Below are 26119 nucleotides of genomic sequence, written 5' to 3'. Positions count from 1 at the left end.
TTAAGAGATTTGCACCATTCAATGATTAGGAGGAAAGTTTTTCTTGATCTTTGGCATAGCCCACAAATTTTCTTTATTTTTTCATTTACGTGAATTCAAACTGCTCTGACTTTTTTTTACTACTGCAAATCTGATGCTAAAGCCCAGCCTCACTGAGGCCTCTTGGAAAAAGGTGTTTATTTTCTTTGTCAGGCCAGAGAATTGCAGAGTTATCACCATTACCAAGTTAGGAGGGACTAACTATTTTAATCAACAGAGATCCCATTAAGAAGGTGATTACAGTGTAGAGAAAGGGTAATGTTTTCTGTGTACTTGTCCCTGACTTCAAGACCACTATAATTTAAAGGAGTTTCTGTAATTTAAAAAAGATTAATGGTTCGGCAAAGATAGTTTTCAATTCCAAAATGCAAAGGTTGATATAAACTAAATAAGCAACTAAAGATAATAAAAACAACCAAGCAGTTCAGCTAAAATGCTTAGCTTTCCCAGAGCCAGGTGAATTAGGCTGTAACAAAAGATTTTACATCTATATTACTGAATAAATAGAAATGACAAGATGGATGTCAAGAATGAAATTGATAATGTTTATCAGGTTGATAAAAACTAATTTCAATCAAAATCAATTGCATTTGAATTCCCATTATCCAGCTATAGCAGTAAAGTGTTAAAAATTGCCATCATCAAAAATGCAGTGATCATTGGACTGAGGATCATAATAAGATTTTATTTTCAAACAGAAGAGATGGATTGTACTTTATCTCCACTGTCTTTCTCCCAGTTCTCCCAGGTATCTACTGGCCAGTTAGGGACCCTGGTAAGGCAGGGAGGGTACAGGACACCTCTGGAGACCTTAGGAACTGTTTGCCTGGGAGTAAAGATAATTACTGTAAATCTTGAGGGTTTTTTTGTTTAGCATAAATATTAAACCAATTAATTTACAAAATCTAACCAAAACACTGGGGAAATGAGCACTCTCCCCACCCCCCAAAAAGAAGAATGACTTCCTTTGTGTCTGTCAGGTTTGGCAGAGTGGTGTTGTATGACTCACCCTTTGCAAGAGACACTGCAGACTGATGAGAAACTTCTAGTTTGTATTGGAATGTTAGGTTTTCATCAAAGGTCTCAGAGACCAAAGTGCCAGTTGAATTTGATGCCAGGAAAAGTAGCGTATACTGATTTACATTGGGGATTAGAAACTCCAAGCCCCATAAGCTTGGGTTAAATGTGATTCTAGAGGCTCCATTAGGGGAAAGAGAGGAAGTAGAGAAAGTGAAAAGCCACAGTGTTAGAGAAATACCACCGTATTCCTCATGGTTCATGTCCCTGAGGAGACTCAGCTGAGGAAAGAGTTTTTGTGTTTGGTTTTAGCATAGGTATATACCAAAACTGCATGAGATATACTTGTGCTAAGAAAACCTGCTGTCATGTATTTTTATCTGCTAAATCTGGATCCTAGCTTAGGATCCAGAACCAAAGAAAAAAACAGAAAAGCAGGGTTCCCAGGGATTCCAGGTGAGTTAGTTCAGGATATTGCAAGGGTAGGATCATCATCTTAAATTAAAGAGGGTGGAAAATAAGGGAATGTGGTACATTAAATATGGCCACAAATTATTCACAGATCATTCCATCAAACGATAGAGTCTATTTCCTCACCCTTTGAGTCTGGGCTGGCCCCGGAACTTGTTTTAGCCAACAGAAGGCAAGTGGAGATGATATGTGACTTCTCAGATTAGCCTCAGGACATCTGCCCGCTGCCATTCTCACCGCCAGGAACCTCAGGACCACAATGCTGTGAAGAAGCCTGGGATAAAGACCAGGTGTAGGGAAAGGCTCGTGTGTCCTGGCCTGCCAGACTTCCCAGCTGAGCTGAGTCTCAAACTTATGAGAGTCCATCTTCAATACAGCCTTGTCAAAACAGGAGCTGACTGCGGTCCCATAAGGGAGACCAGGTGAGACAGTGACTACAGAGGGAAGCCTAGACCTGGAGAGGGCAGTGGAGAACACTGCCTCTTCAGGACAGGTAAAGAGAGGGAGGAGAGGGGTTCCTGGGTAGCATTACCACTCAAATAGATGGCGGGTGTCTTACCTAACTCCAGAGAAAGTAGGTGAGCACCAGATGGCTTAAGGTATGTGAGTAAGCATTCAATTTCATTGGATAAAGGGTCGACTGGAGAGAAAGGATTGGGAATGATCAAGAAGATGGCAACTAGAAGAGCTTAAAACCCGAGCTAAAGAAAAATGAAGTGATAGTATATACCCAAAGCTTACCTGAACCTTGTGCAGTAGAAATCCTGAGATATTTTCTTATTAAGGGAAAAATTACATAGAAGCATTGTGGCTTTATTCATTGATCATGGTGCTAGAAGCCATCATGGGGAACAGAATAAAACTACGATGTGTGTGTGGGGGTGGGGCAAGCAGAAATTATGTTATCATTGCTTCCAGGTCTTGCCCAAAGAAAGTTTTTAACCACAGTGGGTGGGATAGTCAGGGGAGTAGGAGCTGGAATGGTGCAAGCCCCAGACACAGCATCAAAATCACGTCTTACCTACCTACGCTTTCCAGGGCAGACAGGATTGGAATTATCCAACCCAACCTGCGAGGGGGAAAGAAATCCTCTAATCATCCCTATTCTCCTTTCACAGCCTTTTCTTTTCCTAGCACACTCTTTCCACCATAATCTAGGCCAAGCATTCAAACAAACTCTTCATAGTGAGAAGGTACTGAAGACAAAGCAAGTGCAGTCGAATGTGACTGACAGTCTAATACCTTATAAGATCCTTGTAAAGATTAAATGGTGGGATGTGTTTAGTATAAGCATTTGACAAATAATGTGTTTTGATAAATGGTAGACAGGTCATCTGTATGTGGCTTTACCATAGGACTTAAAACTTCTACAGATATCTGTTTTAAATTTATTTGTGCACATGACCATATTTTCTTCTTCAGGCTGCAATTGCTTGAAAACAGTCACTATATCTTATTTTTGTGTGTGTGACAGTCTGTAACAGGCAGTTCCTGTTAGGCATTCCACAAATATTTGCTGAATGAATGAATCAATGAATGGAATAAGACATTTGCTGAATCGTACAAAAAGAGGAGCAAAAATAAAGTGAATGTTTACTAATAAGCTATCTACAGCCTGGATTTGGGTGCAAAGAGAGTAGGCCACAGGCTCACCGTCAGGGCTCAAAGAAAGTCTCCCAGAATCTGCGTGTACCTACACCCAAGAGAGTTAGAATCCTCCCCTCCTTCTCACTTAAAAACTGCAAAGCCAGGCACATTTCCCCCTTTATTTCCCTTCTTTATTCCTAGAAATACTATAAACACGAGAGCTGGATGTAATGGTCGATATTTGGTATTCATCATGTGTTTATGCTTCTAAAGGGCTTTTGGAGGAAGATGCTGTAGCACATGCTACTTCCAGCAAATGATCTAACACCAGATCAGAAACCAGTTAGAAAGCAGTCTGGGAGGTATGACCTGCCACAGGGGACACAATAGAACCGGGCATTTTCCAAAAAGAATAAAGTGTGACATGGGTTGAAAATGTGAATATGATTCAAACAGCAAAAAAAGAGAAACTAGAAAGAGAGAAATAATTATACTCATTAATCCTCAGAATGATGAACTACAAATATGAATTAGGTAGCTGATCCCAACCAGTTAATTTACAAAAAAGCTTTAGAAAAAGAAAGCGCATTATACCAGGTTGCATTTGTTTTTGTCCTTTATTATTTAAATTAATTAGCTAAAAACATAGCCTTTAAAGAGCTCAATATGAAAATTATTTCTATTCATTGCTTAGTTCTGTGTCCATGTCTGTAACCACAGGTGCCTCAAACAAGTAGGGGAGTCAGCTGAAAGCTGAAGAATATTTCTGCCCTTCTGGATAAAAGGCAACTTAGCAAATGCAATCTATTTCACGGATAAGTGATCCTTGGTAAGTTCACCGTGCCTACTCACCGTGGTCAAGGATATATTTCACAATCTCCCCATTGCCGGTTTTAGCTGCGTAGTGAAGGAGTGAACAATGGTCTGGTCCCTGAATTAGCAGACTGCCTCCATTTTTATAGCTTTCTATTAGCTGCAAGAGAGACATATGAAAATCAGCTCAGGCAGAATCCGGAACAAGGATAACAGCTAACCAGTAATAAAATAAGAGTAATGTAGCAAACCACAAATGTTTCCAACCTCAGAGGACACAGAGAAAAGTCAAAGAAATGAAGTAACATTCCTGGACTGTATTATCACTCAGAGATGGCCAATGTCTCTTCTAACTCCAGAGAGGGTGTGTGGGTATTGAACTGCCTAAGGAAACTAAATCATGCTGAATTACTTTTTCTCTTTTCTGAGCGCTATCCTCTGTCCCAAGGGGGTGAGGGCTGGAGTGGAGAACAAAAGCTTCCCTGTGTTGGGGTGAGTGAAAGAGTAATTATGGCTATAAGCAGGAATAGCTTGGTGTCTGGTAGCTGAGATCCTTGCCTATGTCCTTTAGTTTTTCTCCAGTCTCTAATGAACTTACCTACCAAATATAAAAGCTGCTTCTCCTTTCCCTGTGTAAGATCAGTGCACACAGCAAATACACGCATGCACACACACACACACATACAGCTCCCTTCTTCATCTGGGAGCCCAGATGAAGATCTGCAGCCCAGCCTGCAAGCGGTCTGGTAATCACCCAACACATACCTAACAAGGACAGAGATGATCTGAAGAATGAGAACCAAGATGATTCAAAGAATGTAGAATTTCTGTATGAGAGAAGACTGGGAGAAAAAACCCCCAGGATTTTGCAGCCTAAGAATATGGTGGCTAAATGAGGATACAGTCTAAGTTCATGAAATATTGAACATTATGTAAAGTATAAATGAGTCCCTCTTCTCCAACTCAGGACAAAAGGAGCCTCTGTGACACTTCCAAAAGGTAGTTTTGGACAAATAAGAATCCAATAACCTAGCAGATAATAAGTAGAAAGAACACTCTATCTCAAGAAGTTAGATGGCACACATTATACACAATCCAGCATCCCATAGGATGAAAGAGGGTAAACTCAAGGAATAAATTATAGTGTTATATACCACTGTAGGACGACTCTAGTTAAAGATAATATATAGTTTCAAATGCTAGAAGGAGGATGTTGAATGTTCCCAATATTCCCAAGAATGATAAATGTTTGCGATGGATATGCTAATTACCATAATCTGATCACTATACATTATATGTATCACACCATGATGTACCCCATGAATATGTACAATTATTATTTGTCAATTAAAAAAATAAAATTAAAAAAGAGGGCAGACTCAAAGTTCATGCTTTCATTAGAATGTGTCCATGGAACTGTCATGTGCCAGATGCAGGGAGACAAAGGTGAGCACGATTCAGTCACCAGCCTCAAAGCCCTCCCAGGCCACAGGGGATGGACAGATGTGTAAAGGATCACACAGTCATGGAGAGAAACACCACAGGTTCTCAGAAGGGCACCGGGGAAGCATAAAGCAGGGGATGGAAAAGGAGCCACAGACCTCTCAGGACACAGATCTAAAGAAGCAGCTGAAAGGAGGTAAGGAACATGTGCAACTCCCGCCCCTAAACTGTGATGCAAGAGGACAGGAAGAAGGAGGTAACAACTTCCACGAAAATTTAAAAGAATCGTGCTCTGCTCAATTGCGCTGGCTCTCAGTAACACTCCCTTTCTTTGTGGGCAGATCCACAAAGGATAGCAGCATAGACCCAATGAGAGCCAGTCAGCACCAGTCCTCCCTTTCTGTGCTAGTTTTAGAGACATGAACATTAAGTTAGTCCACAGGCGTCTTATGCAGCCCAGGAGTACGGGAGCTACTCGTGCTGGCCTTCCCACAGGGTGGCTCCTGGGAGCTTCTCTTCTCTAGTCTGTCCTCCACCCAAACACAGACAGACATGCATCCAGTTTAATATTTAATATGTATGTTTAGCTGTTAAAAAATATAGATTAACACTATGATAGTATTAATAAAATAGCTAACATTTTAGAGGCTCTTCTACGTAATAGGAACAGTCTTGAGAGCTTCACATGTAGTATTATATTCACTCTTCATGAAAAAAACCAAAGAAAGAAGTAATATTATTATCCCAATTTACAGATGAAGAAACTGAGGCACAGAGAGAATTAAATAACTGTACAAAATCACACACATAGTGAACAGCAGAACCAAGATCTGAATTCAGACAGTCTGACTTCAGAATTTACTTTCATTCTTGGGGTGGTGGTGACCACTTCCTTCTGAACTAAATTCACCAGAAAATATAAGCACAAATGAAACTGTTCTAAGTGGATCAGACAGAGTAACTCCTTCTGGTTAACTGTGTTCCCCAAAGTATAAAACTATAATGACGGAATACATAAGCTCTGGCCTGAAGAATGCATTTCTGGGTGTCGTTGTCCAGGTAATTCTTATGGATGCATTCATTTCAACACTATCTGAAAATCTGAAAAGAAATCTTTAAATTCTTCAGATGTCAGCTTTTAGAGAGCAGGAACTAGGGTACTATGAGCACTGCCTCCTGGGATATGCAGTCCCTTTTAACTAACGTGGGCAAATACTGTGGTTCTCTTGCACACTCCCTTTGCTGTTACGAAATGCAGAGCTACAATTAAGCCTTCCGTCACCCTCTCTGCTCAGTTCTCAAAAGAGCATCCTTCCTCCTCTACTCTGCCAGTGCAGGCAGGGGGGTGATAAATTATATACAGGAACATGAAAATTTGGGGAGGGAATGATGCTGATTTAAGGTTCTTAAAGAATCACCAAAGTTTAGGTAGAAGGATATCTTACCTTCATAAGATCACCAGTTATTACTGCCTGCAAAATTGCTGTGAAAGACAAAAGAGAGATGTCCCATTAGTAGAAGACCCCTCTCATTAAAATGTTACAAAAAGTTGGATCCATATTTTGGAGAACTAGTCTACATTTGGGGCAGAAACCAGGGAAGGAGAAAATCTTGGTCAAGCACACTAAGGACCCCTCTCCAGCCCTTCTCTACCCAGGTACCCATCCCATACGTCCTTCTGGAGCCTGTGTGTGCCCCCTCCAGGCCCGGCACAGCAAAGATAACATGAAATTTGAAGTCACACAGATTGGGCTCAAGTCTTAGCTCAGATGCTTAAAAGCTGTGGGACACTGGGTGAGTCATTTAACTCCTCTGAGCCTCAGTTTCCACATTTGTAAAAGAGAAAGTTTAAGCCTGTAGAGTGGTTAAAAGGATCCATGAAGTCCTCTGAATGTTCCTAACCCAGCCACTGAGGCAGAGTGGGTGCCTAATCATGATTGCACTTGCTTTCTTCTTTCTCGTTCCTTCTACTTTCCCCTCTTGGGGTTTAATAAATCACCAGTCTTTTTGTTTGTGTGTTCTGTAATGATAAACAAATATCTACTGCTATGAGTATGAAGAGGACTACAGAGACAGCAAAGGGGGAACAAATATATTTTTCATTGTATTTTAGAGAAAATAATCATGTAATTGGCATCTAATTCATTGGTGACTCTTATGGAAAGAAAGCTAAAGGTAAAAGGTAAACTGATATGTAGCCTTAGGGGGAAAAATAGAAGTGTCTAATGGTTCATGCGTGTCATGTGGGGTGCAGAAGAATGAGAAAATATCTCTGATGAAAGAGAAAAAGAATATATGAGTGTCCAATGACGATTATGGTTCCTAAAGGGAACTATTTGCATCAGGTTGGAAACAGTCCTTTTGGAAAAATACCTTGATTTTGAACTACTAACAAAAAAATAGATTATTTTAAGGCTTTAAAGTCACAAAGTTTTAGAAGAAAAATAATTTAAATGATTTTGCAAAGTGACATTGCATTCTTATTTGAATAGTCTTTTGTATAGAGTTAGCCAAAAGTGCAGTAAAATGCATCAAAGCACACGGAGGCCATTGCTGCCACTGAGCAAAACCCTCAAAGCTTCTATAATATTGAGCATTTATGAGTCCTGGGTGAGCAGATGCACAAGACCATTTAAGCAGGTTAGATGCTCACTGACCCAGGGTTGAGTGGAAACCTATGGAAATGATGAGGGCTACTTGAGCACGGGAGGAAGAAGGAGGCAGGAAGAAGAAGAATGGAGAAAAATGGAGAACAGGAAAGAGAGGGAGGAAAGTTTCTCGCCATAACAAGCTGTTAGCGAGACATTCTTTTCATCCCCCCCCGGGATCCTCACCGTGCTTTGCACGTTGTAGATGCACACCAATTAGCTGCTGAACTGACTGAGAAGAGGGCAAAGACAGAAAAAAAGTGAGAAAGGGGACAGATAAAAATAACAGAAAGGGAATTAATAAAATGTTATGTTTCAAAAGAACCTACTCAAACATGGCGTCTCACTCCTCATTTTATAAATGAGGACAGTGGGGTTTGGAGTGAAGTGACTCTGGCACAGAGCCACAGAGGCCAGTCAGCACCGCCATGCAGGCCGCGTGTCCAGCTCCGGCTTCTGGCCAGTGTCCTTGTGAGCTCACCATGCACACAACTCTCCCCGGCCCCGTAGGGCCTGTCGACGGAGAATACCACTGGCAGGTTTGCAGTGTAGTGAAAAAACTATGGGCTGAAGTCTAATTCTAAACTCTGTCATTTACTGGACACATAAATTTAAAAAGTTATCCCATCTTTTTGAACAAATTCTTTCATTTTCAAATGACGTTAACTAACACCTGCGCTGCTCACCTCTCTGTGGTGAGGATAAAATTTTAAAAAGTGCTTTATAAATAGGTATGCTGTATAAATAGAAGGCACAGTTTTCAGAACCTTTGTGACTGCACATAAGAACATGAAAAAGACATATGGACATTTCATGAGCCTACCGATAGGGTAAAATTGGCATGTGAAGTGGAACAGATATATCTCTGTAAATATGCACCCATCAGAGGAGGGCACAGATAAGGGAGCCAACGGGATGGGGTTTAATCCAACACATGAATCCCACATCAGAGGAAGGGAAGGAGAGGCTGGAGTAAGTACAGTCAGGCCTCTACATCCTTGGGTTCGGTATCCACAGACTCAACCAAACTCAGATGGAAAATATTCAGACGTATATGGGAGGTCGTATGCCAAGACTATGCCAAGACTATGCCATTTTATATCATGGACTTGAGCATCCTTGGATTTTGTTATCTGCAGAGGGTCCTAGAAATAGTCCCCGGGGGATACCAAGGGACAACTGTACCAGAAGTCACAGATCTGAGAGTACAAATCAGTTTAGACTTTATGCTACAGCAGCATGTTCTTTTGTTTGAAATAGACTATACGAAAAAGGAATAAGGTTAGGGAGCAGTTAATGCAAAGCCTTGTAACTCACACAGAAGTTCAAAACAGAAGCATAGCCTGTGTTTTCAAAACCATAGTGAAACATTTCTCAGAATTTAAAAATTAAAAAAAAGAGGGAGGGAGGAAGGGAGTAGGAGGGAGGGGGAGATGGAGAGAAAGAGAAATAGAGAAAGAAGAGAGACAAAAATGAATTCATTAACTTAAAGCACTTCTGTAATAAAATTTGGTGCATGCAAGCAATAAGCTAAGATGATGAAAGAGTTCTCCAAGACAAAGTCTATTTAAGGACTACTAAATAAATAACAAATACAGGAAAGGCTGGGTTAAAACTTATTGGCTAGGTGTAGAGTTCAAAGATGGCTTCTTGGAGCAGGTAAAGTTTAAGCCAACTCCTCTATGATAAGTGGAATTAATTAGCAAAGAAGGTCTGGAAAATCCTTGCAAGATGAAAGAAGGCTATGGATAAAGACATGGAAATTAAAAGTCATGCTGTCTGAGGGAACCTGCAAAGAGCTCTGTATTGTCCCACCTGAGGTGGAGAGTAGTGGCAGGTAACATGCCGCTGAGTTTCACAGGAACCACTCCAGTGAGCACCTCTTATGCCACGATAAGGCACTTAAATTTTATCCTCCTGGTGATGAGAAGCTATTTAAGAGTTACAAGTAAACCAGGGGAGCATATCAATGTCCTTAAGCACTCCAGTGTGATTCTGCTTCTCCCCTTCTGGAAACAGAGTTATGTCTTGCTCCTTGCTGCTTTTCTCCAAATAGCCAACATTAAGCCTCTTTCAACTTCTACCCCATATCATTCACAAGCATTGTAATTTATGTTTGTTGGTCTCCAGCAGCCTCCCAGTTTGAAGTCTCCATGAATAGGTAGAGGATCATATAACAGAATCATAACCACAAATAATTTACAATTGTACTGGATGTGGAGAGCATGAATATTTATTTTTAAGTCAAGCATTCCACCCAAGGGTAGCTATTATGCAAACATTATTAGGAACAAGGCCCATTTCTCTCTCCTGATTAATGTCTTTCCCTATGAACATTGTTGTTTAAGATTTCCTCTGCATAAAGACAGCCCGAATCCATTAGCATTCAGCTCCAGATAATAACCTTCTGAAAGATCAAGCTTAAAAACAAATAACAAGTTGTTACGATTACAATATTATTCTTTATAATTATTTGAGCTCTGAGCTCGCTTTCTTGCCTTTTCCAAAACTCCTTCACACTAAGTAAACAATGCTCCAAAATTCAAAGAAGAAAAGGCAGTCAAATTGGCAATGGTACATAAAGGTTATGGAGTAGATGAATAATAAGTTTCCTGGAAAATTAAATCACAGAAACTTATGTAGTAAGACAGGAATGTAAAGGAGTAGAGAACTGAGAAATCTATCATTTTTAGAGGTTAGAGGTTGAGACATTAGTCCACATGAAATGGTTTATTTTCCTTCAGTACTACGTTTTCAAATAATCTGCTGTCAAGCACACATCCCAAGATAGAAATCTGGGACTGAGAAGTCAGGACTGCCAGGAGGGAATTGCCATCTTCCTTCTCACAGCCTCTCCTTCTTAGGCCTGGATTCCTGAGAGGCTGGTTGTGCTCAGACATCCAAACATGGAAGGAAAAGATGCTTCTATCACATGGAATCAGGAAAGGGAGAAGCCAGCTGCTGTGAGTTGAATGTTTGTATCTCTTCAAAATTCATGTTGAAACTTAATCCTCACTGTGGTGGTGTTAAGAGGTAGGGTCTTTTGGGAAGTGATTAAGCAGAGCTGTCATGAAAGGGATTGATGCCCCTATATCAAAGAGCCTTTAGTGAGATGCCTGCCTTTCCATCTCTTCCTCCATGTGCAAACACAGTGTTCCATCTCTTTTTGCTTTTCCACTATGTGAGGATGCGGCAGGAAGGTGCCATCTTGGAAGCAGAAAGCAAGCCCTTACTGGACACCAAATTTGCTAGCACCTTGATCTTGGGCTTCTCAGCCTCCAGAATCATGAGAAACAAATTTCTATTATTTATACATGATCCAGTCTAAGATATTCTGTTATAGCAGCAGGAACAGACTAAGAGCCCCACTAGCTCCCACCAAACCAAGCCCTGTTCCAGGTGGTGAGGATATAGAAGTGCACAAAACAAACTTCATCCTCTCACAGAGCTTACATTTTAGCAAGAAGTCCAAAATGAGATCTGGCTTAACAATTAGGAAGAGATATATTATAACCAAGTTTAGATTCAGACTGCCCAGGTTTAAGTCCTGTGAGTGCCATTAATTAGCTACGTCCTAGGGTGAGTTAGTTTATCAAGCTTCAGTTTTCTCTTTTAGAAAAATGAAGATTAGAAACAGTTCTTTTGAGGCTCTGCCTTGCAAATAAGTTCAAGGCACAGAGAACCTGATCATCTGTGGTCATCTGTGTAGAATACCGGGGAGTATTGAAAAGTACAGAAATAGAGCCATTCTAGAATTTGAATTAGAATTCTACCAAATTCTAAGGTAGAATTTGGCCTAAGACTACTTCTGAAGGATAGTTCAAGGTTGTGATTCTTGATTTACAGATGAAAATATTTAGGAATAAAAAAGTTTTCAGAACTTTGTAAAACCATATATATGGTTTGTGATTCTCAAAAAATTAACAGAAATAACTACATTATTATACATAAGATAGAATCACAACCTTGAACACTGATGTCTAGTTTTAAAAGTTTAATCTTTCATGTTCAGGTATTTTTCAGCTTTTAAAGTAATATTCTATCCCCACAATAATTAATAATTAAAAAATAAAAGTTTTTAAAAAGTAATATTCTACCAAACTGTCACCTACTCACAGTAGCAGTCATCTAAATCTATATAAGATTATAAGATATATAATCTATATAAGATATATAAGAAAAAATTAAAAAGTAAAACCAAAAACTGCTGAGTGAATGGCTTGTGGGGACCTAGGGGTAAAATTAGTTGGTTCTTTGAGAGTTATAAACATACCTGGTTTTGCCATGTTGTGCCTACTTTTTACTCCTAAATGTTTTCATGTGTAAAGCAAGAATACCGACCTTTAACTATTAATATCTCTTCAGTCATATTCTTCATTCTAGAGTGCATTCGGCCTTAGTCTAACCACTCATTTCATAGATGAGTAAAGTGGGGTTTGAGAGCTGGATTGACCATTCCAGGGCCATGTAGTTAGCAACTGAGAGAGGGAGGACTCCGGCTATATTTACTCCCCCACCCCCCACCATACTATGCAGTTTTCCCAGTGTCTCCTTTGTTTATTTTGAAGCAGGTTAGCCAAAAATAAAAACAAATACCTCCCCCTAAGAGTTTCATGAATGCATGACATATAAAATGAAGTAAATTCAATTTATGGTTTTAAACCCCAATTCTTTTTGTATGAATGGAAACACTGAAAAATGAGCAAACCCATGGCAAATGTTACACTAACAGTCATCTTGATCTGAGAATGACTAGAGTCTTCATCCTTTTCGTTTATTCTGAGTTCTTTCCTGCATGGCCACCAGATAGCTCGTACCATAAGCTGACCAAGAGTTCACTTCTCTGAGATACATATTTCTGCACAGCTTTTCCTGTGTTTACCTTATCAGAAACATTCTGTCCAATTTCTACTTTGTGAGCAGGCAGCCGTGGTACATGAGCAACCAGCTGTGAAGGCTTAGCTCACAAAAATGGAATTTAGTATAATGATCAAACACTGCAAAGGTAATCTAACACACATTTAATGGTACGGATAACTACTGTGAATTGTGCGAATTAGGCATAAATGGGAAGAAGCTCCAGAAAATGACTATAATTAATATTACTTCACATAGCCATAGTGAAAAAAGTCTAAGATGAGGAGAGAAAAAGGAGAAATTACATATTTCTAAGGACCTCTGCATTTTAATCTAGGCCTAGAGGAGTTTTTGACAACTAGAAATAAGATATGTGACAACGTATTTGTTGTAATAAAAATTAAAATACTGAGGGTTTTTTTAAATAACGTATTAAAACAGATTCAAGATTATTCTTATAATGATGTGCAAATTTGCATTAATTCTCTATTACTACAGAGCAAACCAAAACACATTGTTTAAAGCATAATTATTTATGTTGCTCAAAAATCTGCATTTGGGTCAGGGTTCTGCAGAGACACTCTGTGCTAGACTTAGTATCAGGTGGGACTGCTCCACTGAGAGCTGAAAGATCCACTTTCAAAACGATCACATACATGGCTGGTAACCAGGTGCTGGCTTCAGCTGGGAGCCTTGGTTCCTCTCATGTGGACTTCCCATGGGCTGCTTGGGCTTCCTCATAAAATGGTGGCTGTGTTCTAAAAGCAACCATCCCAAGAGAGCCCAGTGGAGGTCATCTCACCTTGCCTGAAAAATCACAAGTATCTACCATTCCTGCTGAAGTCCCACATTTGCCCACATTCAAGAAGAGAGAACACAGACCCTACACCCCCACATCTCAATGGAAAGAGTGTCAAAGTTACATTGCAAGATGGAAGTGTAGGATGGGAGGTAATGTGGCTATTTTTAGAAAGTACAGACTGTCACATTGTACACTTGAATTGTGAAGTGCTTTGAGTCAGAGGGTTGGTTTTGACTTTCAGTTAGAGTTGGGAAATGGCCATGACCAAGAGCCTTGGTTGCCTGTGTCACTTACGGGAATGTATTATGCATATAATGTCAGTTGTTTTGTGTCATGAGTATGTAAGTAGAAAAATAAAAAAGACTGAGAACTGCTTATATGAATGAACGTCTTTTTGGAGCAGGAAGAAGAAAGGCAGGTGAATACCAGGCAGACAACCAGTGCCTGATAGACTGAATTAGAAATTCTATCTTAGGTGAGTTCTATCCCTAATCTCTCTTTAAAAATCAGGCGTGAGAGAAGAGACTCTACAGATCTCTTCCCCTTTCTTCCTCCTTCAGCCAAACTCACTGAACTCCAGACCCAAATTGCTACATCCTGCCTTTCGGCTTCTCCTCCTTGCTGAAATATGGGATGAAAGGTACCCAGCATGCATCTTACACACCTTACGTCTCATCACCTCTGGGATTATTCCATCAGTGACATCAACAGGCCATTAAACACTACAGTGGTTTTACATTCAAACACTGCCTGTGCCAAATCCATCTTAGAATGTGTAACCATAGATGGGAGACATAAATAGGTTTGTTTCTCTCTAATGACAAAGTTAATCCCCAAATTCAATTAGTTCCTGCTAATTAAATGCATGAATGTATATAGGTTCTTTCCATCTGCTGCATGCAGCAATCCTTTTGAAGCTCCCATTAGCATGGAAGAGGTTTTCTGTTTGTAGAAAAAACAAACAGCCCCCATCTAGTGTTCTCTCCTGGCAGAAAACCTCTACCTTGCAGCCAGAGGACCAGAATATGCTCCCTTCAGAAGCAGTCGGTTCCACTTCTTTTATTCACCACTGGAATTGGCTATAAACAGTGCAGGGACCAGATGTCTCTCCAAAGCATCCCATTTATGTCTCTGTTGTTGTGAGATTGTTTGTTGTTTCACATGCCTAAGTTATATCTCTGCAATTAAACCATAAACAGGGGACCATGTTTTTAAACCTTTTTTCCTTTGTCTTGCTCATACTACATCTTTAATTGAAAATGATTTAAATTAAAGTACAAGAAATACATAAAGTACTTAATAAATACTTGGTTGATACTTATAGTCTGGTGATTCAACCAGGCTATCGTTTCACTATACTTTGGGTTGAGGAAGATGTTTTAGGGAACGAAAGAAAGCCCACGTTACTCACAGCCCTGCTATATCTGGCACTCAATTTTGGTGTTGCAAATATCTTCAAGTCTTTTCAGGAATCCAGTGCCATTTATCAGTTGCAACAAAACACCATTGCAAGTATCTCACTAGACCAGAAGTGTCTGTATTATGGGTCAAATCAGAGCCCTATATTAAGGAATGATGCATGTTACTTCCTATAACATTGGTAGTAAGACTTAGATCAGTGTTAAAGCAAACTTCATGGGTTAACTGATCTGCTTTGAGCACTGGGTTAGCAAAAACAAGTTCATAGGTTAAAGGCCCAATGGGGTTCACACCCTTCCACAGCCACAGTGTTACTTTCAGCCAGCTGTGAAGCATATGTGCCAACGGTCACAAGGGGGGCCAGCAGAGGTTCTTGAAAATATTTTCTTGCCAGTCTCTACAACTCAATAGTTTTTTCTAGTGATAAATTAATACCATTATCTATGTATACAATGAGTCAACACATTTTTATATAGTACCACCATCTAAAGTAATATCCAGCTATTCCTTTAAAACTAGAAAAATAAAAATTCTAGCACCAATATTACAAAATCCTATTAACTATTTTTGTTCAGTAAATATTAAGCTTGCACAAACAAACGGAGATTTTTTCATATTTGTAAGGGATTTTAATCTGATTATACCTTACTAAATTCATGAAATGAAAATAATTATAGTACACAGTAATGCTCTTTCCTCTTCTCAACATTTGAATGAAGTAATACACATTAAAATGCTTAGGATGCTGCAAAATGATTTAGCAATGTAAGAGAGTAAAAAAATAAATTCCAGTATTCTCTGAAGGTCCTTCTTCCCTAGAATGTTGAGAGAATTTAATTGAGATGGACTACCTTTGTTTATTTTTGCCTTCTTGACATTTTGATGATAAAGTTATAATCCTGAGAGGGTAAGAGAAATGGAAGGATAATAAACAGGGCCCTTGTTAGCTCCACAGATGAGAAGAAAGTGCCAAGTAGAAGAGGGGGTGCTGGTGACCTGCAGCTCCTGACGACTTTCACAGAGAACATTCAAGATAGTGTCAGGGCTTTGGCTCTGCTTCTTCCTTCAACAGAAGGCCAACATTCTTCCTGCGACTGGTCTCCTTGAATCCACTGGATATATTTTAGCAATGTCCTTCAGGACCTCTGAAAGGAACTCAGGTTGAAAAGTGTACTCATATTTCACTCAGTGATAGCTGTAAGCAAGTCTGCTATGGCCTGAGAGTGATGGATGGTTATTGGTTTGGACCAAACATCAAGACTGCATGGAAAATGATGCTTAAGGCCAGGAGCCAAGTACAGATGAGTGTGTTCTACAGCTCAAAAAGATTATAGGCTTACGGGTCATCTGGTCATCAGGATGCACATTAAGTTCCTTATCAGTGCCTCGCAGCAAACTGACCATGGTGTTTAACTTAGAAGAAGAACAGAGTTAGCCAAAGTGCCCCTCACTGGAACAAAAGTAAAGCCAAGGAGGAGTTAATATAGCAAAGGTCACTTTCAGGGACATATGCCAGCAACATGCACATATAGCAAAAGTGTATAATTTTTTTAAAAAAGATAAAATTTCTAGAGCATATCTTCATTATTAGTGTAAAGATAGATAGTTCATATTTGTACCTAAGTTACAATAAAGCACAAATTTTGAATCTTCTCCATCTAAGCATATGATAGATGTTAATTGGAAGAAGAGAAAAATTAAGCACTTTATTTCAAAAAAGTGAAAAATAAGTCTTAACTTTCACTACGACATCATAATAAGTTGATTAAGCGACATCATCAAGCAAAGAATTATCATTTAAATAGCTAGTTCTAAAGAGTGCACAAGAAATAAAATACAAAATAGATAGGCTTCCGTGTCTCAGTACGTCTTCAGTGATATTTATTAAAGAGCAGATTTTATTGTCCAGATGCTGTGAAGAGAAATAAAATAAAGGCTAAACTTTCACTCTTCACAGGAATTCATATATTCTTAAGAAAGAAAAGAGCGTCTAGAAAGTTAACACATGTAAACTTACACAACCCAATGTAGCCCCTGATTGCTAAAGAAATAGAGAGTGATGTAGAAAATGGTTTCCTAGGGAAAGTATAAGAAATTGTTCAAAAAAGGAAGATTTGCATTGGCAGAAAGGGTGGAAGGAGGGTTTTCTGCGGAGATGAGCAGGAAGCCTAGAGGAATGGAGCAAGAAGGGAAAAGCAGTGTCACTTGATAATGAGATGTCTGAAATGGGGGTGGGGAGAAATGACTCAGGAATAGAGTGAAAAGGGATGCTGAGTGAACCCCCTCCAGGACTCAGAGAGCACTGTGAGGCCAAAGATGTTTCCCCCGACCCCAACCCCCTAATGTCAATGAAAATCACTCAGAGACTTCATTTTCAGAATATGTCCTTGGCCAAAAATACCACTCTATTCCTCAAAGATAAATATAATTTAAATACGTAGCAAAAAGATTACTCGGAAATCAGATGCCTGAAGAAGAATGGCTTTGGGTGGGCTCATGCTTCCTGAGAATGAGAAGAAGCCTGCAGGTTACTGAAGGAAGATAGGACGACTAGAGAGGCTCCTGGTCAGCGAAACAAAGCAAACAGTTAACAGAAACGGAAATGGTTTAAATGACTTTTTTGCAGTCTTGTAAAACACCACCCTAATTTTTTTTTGTAATGGCTCAAACAATTGCCCTCACTTCCTAGGGTGACAGAGAAGACGGAAATGTTACCAGATGAGGAAAATCTAGATTCTGGTGGCTTACAAATTCCCTTTGCAATAAGCAATGAGGCGCTTTGTCAGCAGAAAAGCTGGAAGCTGCATAATTCAACCATAATGTATTTTGCTACCTTGTTAAAGAAAGCTACGAGTGTGCAAGCCGCCTGCAGCAACTACACACTTGCAAAGTGAATTTTCTTTTTATTCACCAAGTGGGTGTGTGGCAAAGTGTGGCAGTAGCAGCCCTGTTTGTTACCAAAAGCAGAAATAATAGACTGGCACTCACATGCAGATATCCTTACACGTGCCCCTTAGAGAGCAGGGCATAGATGTCTCCAAAACACTTTCTCAAAATTCAAGGTAGCATTTTTGGGTTTTCTTCATGTGTTGCACTGCTCCATGTTCTTTCTTCCTTGGCTCAGAGGTTTATGGGTGTCCAGAGCAGAAGAGGCTGTAAAGGGCAGCCAGCTCACCTGCTCCGTGGAGAAGCCAAGGCCTGGAGCAAGTGATTTACCTGAGATAACCCAGCAAAGGAAGACCAGAGCCAGGGCAGGTGCAAGGTTCTGCCAACTCCAGACCATGGCTTTTGTCATTGCAGACCCTACCATCCATTGCTCAGAATGATACAAGTCATTCCTTGCCCATTGAGCTGTAACCTGAAGGAAATTTCTAGTTCCAAGAAACCTAGAAAACAATAGGCTTTAATCATCTAAAAGCCCATGCAAATGAGACATATGAGATCTATTCCCATTTTGGCCATTTGACATTGATGTTTGCTCTTGGTCTCTCTTGCACTTCTCCTCTCCCATTCTGTCCCTTTCTTTTGTTGATGTTTGCAAGCAAACTGTGTGCTGGGAACAGAGCTAGATGCTTTGCCTACATTATCTCATCTAATCCTCACATTAAGCCTACTAGATTGGTATTATTATTATCATCCCCATTTTCAGAGGATGAAAAAATTGAGGCTTAGAGCTATTAAGCAGTTTGCTCAAGACCATGCAGCTAATACGGAATAAAGCCAGGATGAGAAAAACTTACTAGAGAGTCTGTCTCTCTAGCAAGGTACTACCCTGCCTCCCTTATCTGGCTGTATAAATGATCAAAGAGTGCTATGGGGTTATGAGGTAGGGATACCAGGTCTTCCTTTCCCAATATTTCCCTGGTCAGCCCAGAGGGATGCAGTTTTAGTTGTCTCTATATGCCATATTTTTCTGGTAGGTCATATATAAAGTAATGGAGCCAGAGTTTGGAAATCCCAGGGGTTTTTGTTTTGTTTTGCTTTTTGTTTTCTTGTTTTGTTGAGTTTTTTAATCATCAGTGGATTATCTATTTTCCTAGGATTTGTGAAAGAAGACTAACCAACAAAAAATATGCTGTCATTTTTATTCCTTTCCTTTCAAAACACACAGTCTTTGGGGAACACCAAGTGAGACCACTGTAAAAGGCCATCTTTTCATCACATTAGTAACTGAATCTCTTTGGAAAAAGACCAGGATTGGCCTATCTTCTACAGCAGGGAACAGTATTAATGAGTCTGCAATGGGATTCAAAGATGTGTACTGAAAGTTTCTGTTTGCCAACACCACATACTGCAGCAAATTTCACAGTAAGACTTGTATAGAGAGAATCAATTCTGTGCCAGGGCACAGCATAGAATAGGGCAATGTCTCTATTCATTGAGTTTATAGTCAAATAAGAAGGACAACACTACCCGTGTGGAAAAAAAAATTGGAATACACTCAAAAAAAACAGTAAGTGAATAAGGAAGGAGAAATCATGGGCATTTGAGTTGTCAGGAAAATTCATCACTGTTTGTCCTTAGAATCTATGGAGGTGGTTCCAAGACATGGGAATTAATGAGCACTGAGGGGGGACCTGAATGAAGGACGATGAAGGTGGTCTGCCAGAGGGATGGTAGGAGTGATAGAAACCCTATGGTGGAATGGATGCAAAGGACATGGGGTCCAGAGAGGGGCCTGCAAGTGAGGGCATAGAAATAATTCACCAAAGCCACATGAGCTAAACTAGGATGAGGAAAAGCCTCGAAAGTGAGCATTAAATAGTTTGAATCTAATCAGAAAGCCAATGGGGGCTTCCATAGTAAGAAACTGGATGTGGGGCAAAGAAGAACACTATCAACTCTGCTGTGGATAGCCCAAGGTCATTGCAACGTGGCACACTGTGAAGGCCGATGCTGTAGGCTCTTCCTAGCAATGCAATTAAATATCTGCAGATGTTTCCATCTGTATCATCAGCCCAGTTTGCTTGTCACGTTTTACTAATGAAGTGTTTATAGAAAAGGGAAAAACCCATAACTTTATTAATCCACTTTACTCTTCTTGTCATAATAATTGTCTTCCTACCTACGGTATTTCCTTAAGGGAATAACTACCTTTCTAGGACTCTGCCTTTAAAAATATGAGTACTACTGACAGGAAATTGGATCCCTGTTTCCTTGGCTACGAAGTATGGGACTAGGTGACATGGAATCAAGAATCTATCTTTGAATTGTTCTTGTGTATCAAGGGTACTGCTCGCTTTTATGAAAAAAAAGTCTTAAATGATCAATTCCTACTTAATAAAATGTCAGATAATTACAAGGCAATTTCCTTTCAACAAACAGAATCATGGTTTCCTATCACATGGGCTCAAATTTCAGCAATGCTATTTAGCGACAGTACAGAGAAATGCTTAGGAAAAGGATCTGGATCCAGATTACCTGAGTTTGCATCCTAGTTCTAACTTTTATTATGCATGTGGCCTTGGACAAGTTACTTAATAAGTTCATGTCTTAGTTTGCTCATCTGTAAAATGGGAATAATAGTGGTGCATGCAAGATATTTTAGAAATAGATGACTCAAGTGTTGCACAAAGTCTCCCAGAGATTGGAAAAAGAGGAAACCCTTCCCAATTTAGTATATGAAGCTAGAAATATCATACATGCACTATACAACAGAAAGGAAAATCAAAACCTAGTAATACTCATGAAATGGATGTAAATATCTACACAAAATATTGGCAAACCAAATCTGGTAATGTATAAAGGAGATAAATATAATAACCAATTTGAGTTCATCTCATGAATATGATATTGGTTTCTATTTAAAAATCAGTTAATGAAATGTACCATATTAGCAGACCAGAAAAAAATACATTATCATCTCAAAAGATGAAGGAAAAGTTATTCAATAAAATTCATCATCTGTTGAATTTAACAAATTCAATGAAGAATGAAGGAAAAGGTCCTTAAAAAGAATATCTATAAAACAAGTACCACCATCTACATCATAATCACCTGGCAGCAAACTTCCCACCTCATGGTGCCTTGTGGACGGCATCCACTTTGGAATTAGGAACAAGTCAATGATGCTGTGATCTTGACTTCTATCTAATACTGCACTGACGGTTCTAACCAATGCAGAAAGGACCGTAAATACACATACGAACCATAACGACTGGAAAGGACAAAACAAAATTCTCAGTATTTGTAGATGAGATTGCCTATAGAGAATTCTCTTCCCACAAAAAGACCCTTCAGACAAAATTTATGAATTTAAAAGTTTAGCAGGACTCTCAATACAGAAACAAGCTTTTAAAATTCATCTGCTGACCAGCTATGATTCACAGATGGCCATGCTGTTATGGGTGCTTGGGCAGCTCTGCAGCTCCCAGCCCCGGATGTTGAGTGCTAAGGCAGCCGCACTCAAGCCCTGGACCTTCCTGTGAAAATAGGCAGCAACATCGTCAGTCCACACAGCTCCCCAGAAGACACACCTGAAACCTATAAACTGGCCAGAACGGTAATCCATTCATTAGAAGACATGTGTGAGAGCAAGATGTGTGACATTTATGAAATGTTATGCAAGCATTTAATTTCTCATTTAATTTTAACTCTTTATTCCACTCTTTGTTTCAAAATGACTTGTACTGGATTTTTCATAAGGAAATGTAAATGTTAAAAACTAAAGTAAATAAAATTCATGTGCATTTCAATGAAATGCCAGCAAAGATCCCTTAGAAAATATAATTTTAAAAATACAACACATAAAATGTCACTAAAAAATATAAAGTACCTAGGAATATGTTTAACAAAAGATGACTAAACCCTTCATTCAAAAAAATTATAAAGCTCTATTGATAGCCATCTAAAAAGGCCAATTAAATGTAAAGAGAGATGGTTTGGAATGGACTCATTATCATAAAAAGATCAATTTCCTTTATACTGATGTAGAGATTCATATAATTTCCATGGAAAATTTCAACACAAAACTTGATAAACTGATATCAAAATTTATATGAAACAGCAAAAGCCTAACTACAATCAAAACACTCCTGAAGAAAAACAAGTTTCAGTGTATGTCCTCTACCAGATATCAAGATTTATACCAAAGGTATAGCAATTCAAACAGTGTAGTTCTGGTACAGGAATAGATATATGGATCAATAAAACAAAAAAGGAACCTGGAAACCCACGTATATAGGGAGACAACAGGCTACGCAAGTCAATGAAGGAAATAAATGATGAGCCAGCTGGTTATGTACATGAAAAAAAATCAAAATAAAATTGGACCTTCACTTCTCACCAAACCACAAATCAATTTCAAGATGTTAAATATGAAAGACACCACTATAAAAATTTTAGAAGACAATATGAGATAATATCTTTACGATTATGCTATAAAAATTTCTTTAAAAAACTTATCAAAGGCATAAACCATAGAGAAAAAATTAATAATTTGATTATATTAAAATAAAGAATATCTGTTCATCAGATGATGCCAAAAAGACCTTGAAAAAGATAAGCCACAAGATGGAGAAAATTTGCAACGCATATAGTCAACAAAAAATATTTTACCTAGAATACATTAAAAATTTTTATGAATCATTAAGAAAAAGATAAACAACCCAGTGGAGAAAAATGGGGAAAGAAATGAAGAGGCATTTCACAGAAGAGAGAACACAAATGGCCTATAAATATATTAAAAGATGATCAATCTGATGTGTAATCATTGAATACAAAATTAAAATCACAGTGAGATACCATCTCACACTTCCACAAGACTAGCAGACATTTTTTAATTGGTTAATATTAAGTTTGGACTAGGATGTATGAAGTTGGGAGTATACATTAGAATGATCATTTTGGAAAATAGTTTGTCATTACCTGATAACTTAAATATGTATATAATCTATCACCTAACTAAGCCATCCCTAGATTTAGGCTCTCGAGAAATTTTTGCACATGGACACCAGGAGGAGTTACGAAAAGAATGTCCATAGTGATATTTTTTGCAATAGCAGGAAAAAAAATCCCAATAAAACAACTCTGTAGTCTGTAGTCTACATAAACATTCATCAGCAGATTAGATATATAAATCGTTATATATTCATACAATATAATACTATACAACATGACATTTTAATGAAATGAATAGAATATGACACTCATAAATGAGGATGAATCACAAAAATATGATTTTGAACAAAAGAAACAAATCACAGAAGAGTAAACAACACGATTCAATTTGCAAGTTTAAAATGGGCAATACTATACACACATATATGTACAATACATATATGTAAATATATCTACATATGCATTCATATGTAAGATATGCACATAGTCAGTAAAATGATAAAAAGAAACAAGGACATGATTAACAAATAGTAGCTATTTCTGACACAGAAGAAGGGAATAAAAACAGAAAGGCAAACAACATGAAGCTCCCAGGTTACTACAATGTCTTCCTTCTTGTTCTGGTGGCTGGGTGTACAGTAGTTCCTTTGGTCATCACTTAAACTAAGCAGGTAAATTTTACGCATTTTTATAAATATCACCTATTTTAGTAAAATTATATAAATAAATATGTATATGTATTTATATTAGAGAGAAACATGAATAAGCAAGGGATAACTACTGATGCCTCAAAGAGCTTCAGGCCACACCACACCCATCTCACTGCACAAACTACTGCAAAGTACAGTCGCCTCCAAGCCTGACAGTGGACTCATCTTTGAATACTTTACACTAGTGATTGCAGTTGTTACAATTTTATTTCTGGATAGCCACTGCTGTCATCTTTGCCCCCTATGTTACTGTTAAAACAAACAAACAAAAAGCTACCCTAGAATGGGACAGCCATTTTTGCCAACAGATCTAGGAGGAAGGACAGGAGAGGGATGCCTGCTTCAAGATGTTACAGGGGGAATCAAGCAGATTGTTGACACTTTCAAAACATGCAATTAGTGCATTTTATTTCATAAGTGAACAGACATTAGTTGGAAGATGACCTTCCATTGGTACGCTGGCCCAGGCAGCAGCGGCAAGGGCAGCACTCTGAGGGGCCATAAAGTAGGCAGGCTAGGATGACAGAACCGAAGGGTGAGCGTTGGAACCAGGGAAGCAGGCTAGGCACAAGAGACAGATCCAGGAGCAATTTAAATGATGAAGTGATAGGCACTAAATGTGGAGGAAACGCAGAGGACAAGGCAATCAATCACTGCCAAGCTTATCTTCTGACAAGGAGTAGGACTCCAGCTTCCAGATGTAACATTAAAATGTAATGTTTCCACTGGGGTTTAGCATGGCAAGTTTCCCTGAAGCTTCAGTTTCACTCAGTTAACTAATTATGAGAATATGTGACATTGGCATTTACTTTTTCTACAGGGACAAATCATTCCCAGCAGGAGGGAGAAATTGTTATTTTTGTTCTGTTTTGTTTTGTCATTAAAAAGAAATTACTTACACAGTAGTAAATAAACTCTTGTTAGATGGGAAAAAGCACATTTTTTTTTCCCTCCATAATTCTATCAATTCTCCTTAATGCTAAAAAGCATTTCTTTGGTTTTACAGAGACATGATGGATAAAAGGGCAATTGTTTGGGTGTTAGAACTGGGTTTGAAAAATCAACTCTCCCATTTACTAGCTTTGTGACCTTAAGCAAGTTATTTAAGCACTTGGAGCCTCCTTCTCCAGTTGTGCAACTGGGGATGATACATCTACTATAGAAAGTTATTTGTTAAAGATGAAAGGAAATAATGTAGTTAAAGCACTTAAGTACAGTGTCTCTGCATAATAAGCACTTGATACATTTTAGCCTTTGTTCTTAATGACCCTGATATGCAATTATATAAATATAGAAACAATTTACATGTCATTTGAGCCTTGAGTTGCCAATTCTATATAACCACACATCTAATCATGAACTCAGCCTTTGCTTTGGCATCACAAGCTAACTTGTGTATTAAACATTTTATTACTACTCACCTTGATATAAAAAAGTAGGTTCCAGTGAAAATGTAATATTTAATGATAACGTTGAAAGAAGCATTTATTCCCCCTTCCCATCTTTAACTTTTCTAGGGCAGTACCCGATGAGCAAACACCACTGATAAATCTGTGCTTCCTCTTCCACTGCCAGATGCTAGAAAATATTAACATTATGTTTGCGGTGCTTTTAACAAGTTAGAAAGTGATTCCACAAATGATTTCCCACTTGAACTCACAAAATCCCATGAGGTACGCAGAGTAGATATGATTAAGTCCATTTTACAGATAAAGAAAACAAAACAGAAACAAGACAGGGCAAATGGCAAAGCCAAAGGGTATCTGCAGGAATGAAAAATGCCAGAGTTATTGGACTTCGAAAAATTAGATTTTTCCAAGAATGAATTATGTTTTGGAGATAGCCAAAGTGACCAGTTATTATAGAAGAAAGTAGGATTCATTAGTGGAAAGCAAACAAAATAGAAAATCAAGAGGCATAAGGTTTTATATTCCAATTTCACAATCCATTTGTCTAATGTGCCCCAAATTTTCTACCAATGAATCTGAGAAAGAAAAAATTCCACCTCTTACCTCTCTTACAAGTATACTGCAATGTCATTACCATCTATAAATGCTATGTAAGATTGATGATATGACATTCAAGAGGTTTTATGCTAGCCATAGTACATATGAACTCTTAAAAATATGCAAACATAAGGAAATATACTTTGAATGCTAGATAGAAAATCTTGCTAATAAAGAAAAATATAAGAATATTTTTCCAAGGACATACAGTCTACAAGATGGTAAATAATTAGACAAGATTACATAAATTGGCATATAATTTTGCATTAACATATTTGAACTATTTTTGAAAGTTGCAGAAGTAAGCTAAGAAGCACAGACATGTAAAACCCTTCAATTTGGATAATGTTTCTTGAATTTACCATATATAATGGTTCTTAAAATAATCAATTCTTAAATGCTTTTAATACTGAGCAAGTCTTCCTGCCAGTGGTCACCGTGCAGGACTTCAAAGCTCCTTTAATTATG

The 26119-nt window shown here is 38.5% G+C and overlaps 1 protein-coding gene across 4 annotated transcripts in view; it reads right to left on the bottom strand.

Annotated features, from left to right (window-relative positions):
- Positions 1 to 26119, bottom strand: part of DGKI (diacylglycerol kinase iota) — a 397632-nt gene that overhangs the window by 12469 nt on the left and 359044 nt on the right. For all 4 annotated transcript variants that reach the window (XM_045565327.1, XM_045565330.1, XM_045565329.1 and 1 more), the window contains 2 exons: positions 6816 to 6853; positions 3967 to 4087 (listed from right to left, as the gene is read on the bottom strand). In XM_045565327.1, the coding sequence (XP_045421283.1) occupies positions 3967 to 4087; positions 6816 to 6853 (159 nt within the window). The remainder of the gene's footprint in view (positions 1 to 3966; positions 4088 to 6815; positions 6854 to 26119) is intronic.

This window comes from Lemur catta, chromosome 11 (genome assembly GCF_020740605.2).
Source record: "Lemur catta isolate mLemCat1 chromosome 11, mLemCat1.pri, whole genome shotgun sequence".
NCBI classification, from domain to species: Eukaryota; Metazoa; Chordata; class Mammalia; order Primates; family Lemuridae; genus Lemur; species Lemur catta.
This window is presented reverse-complemented; position numbering and strand designations above follow the sequence as displayed.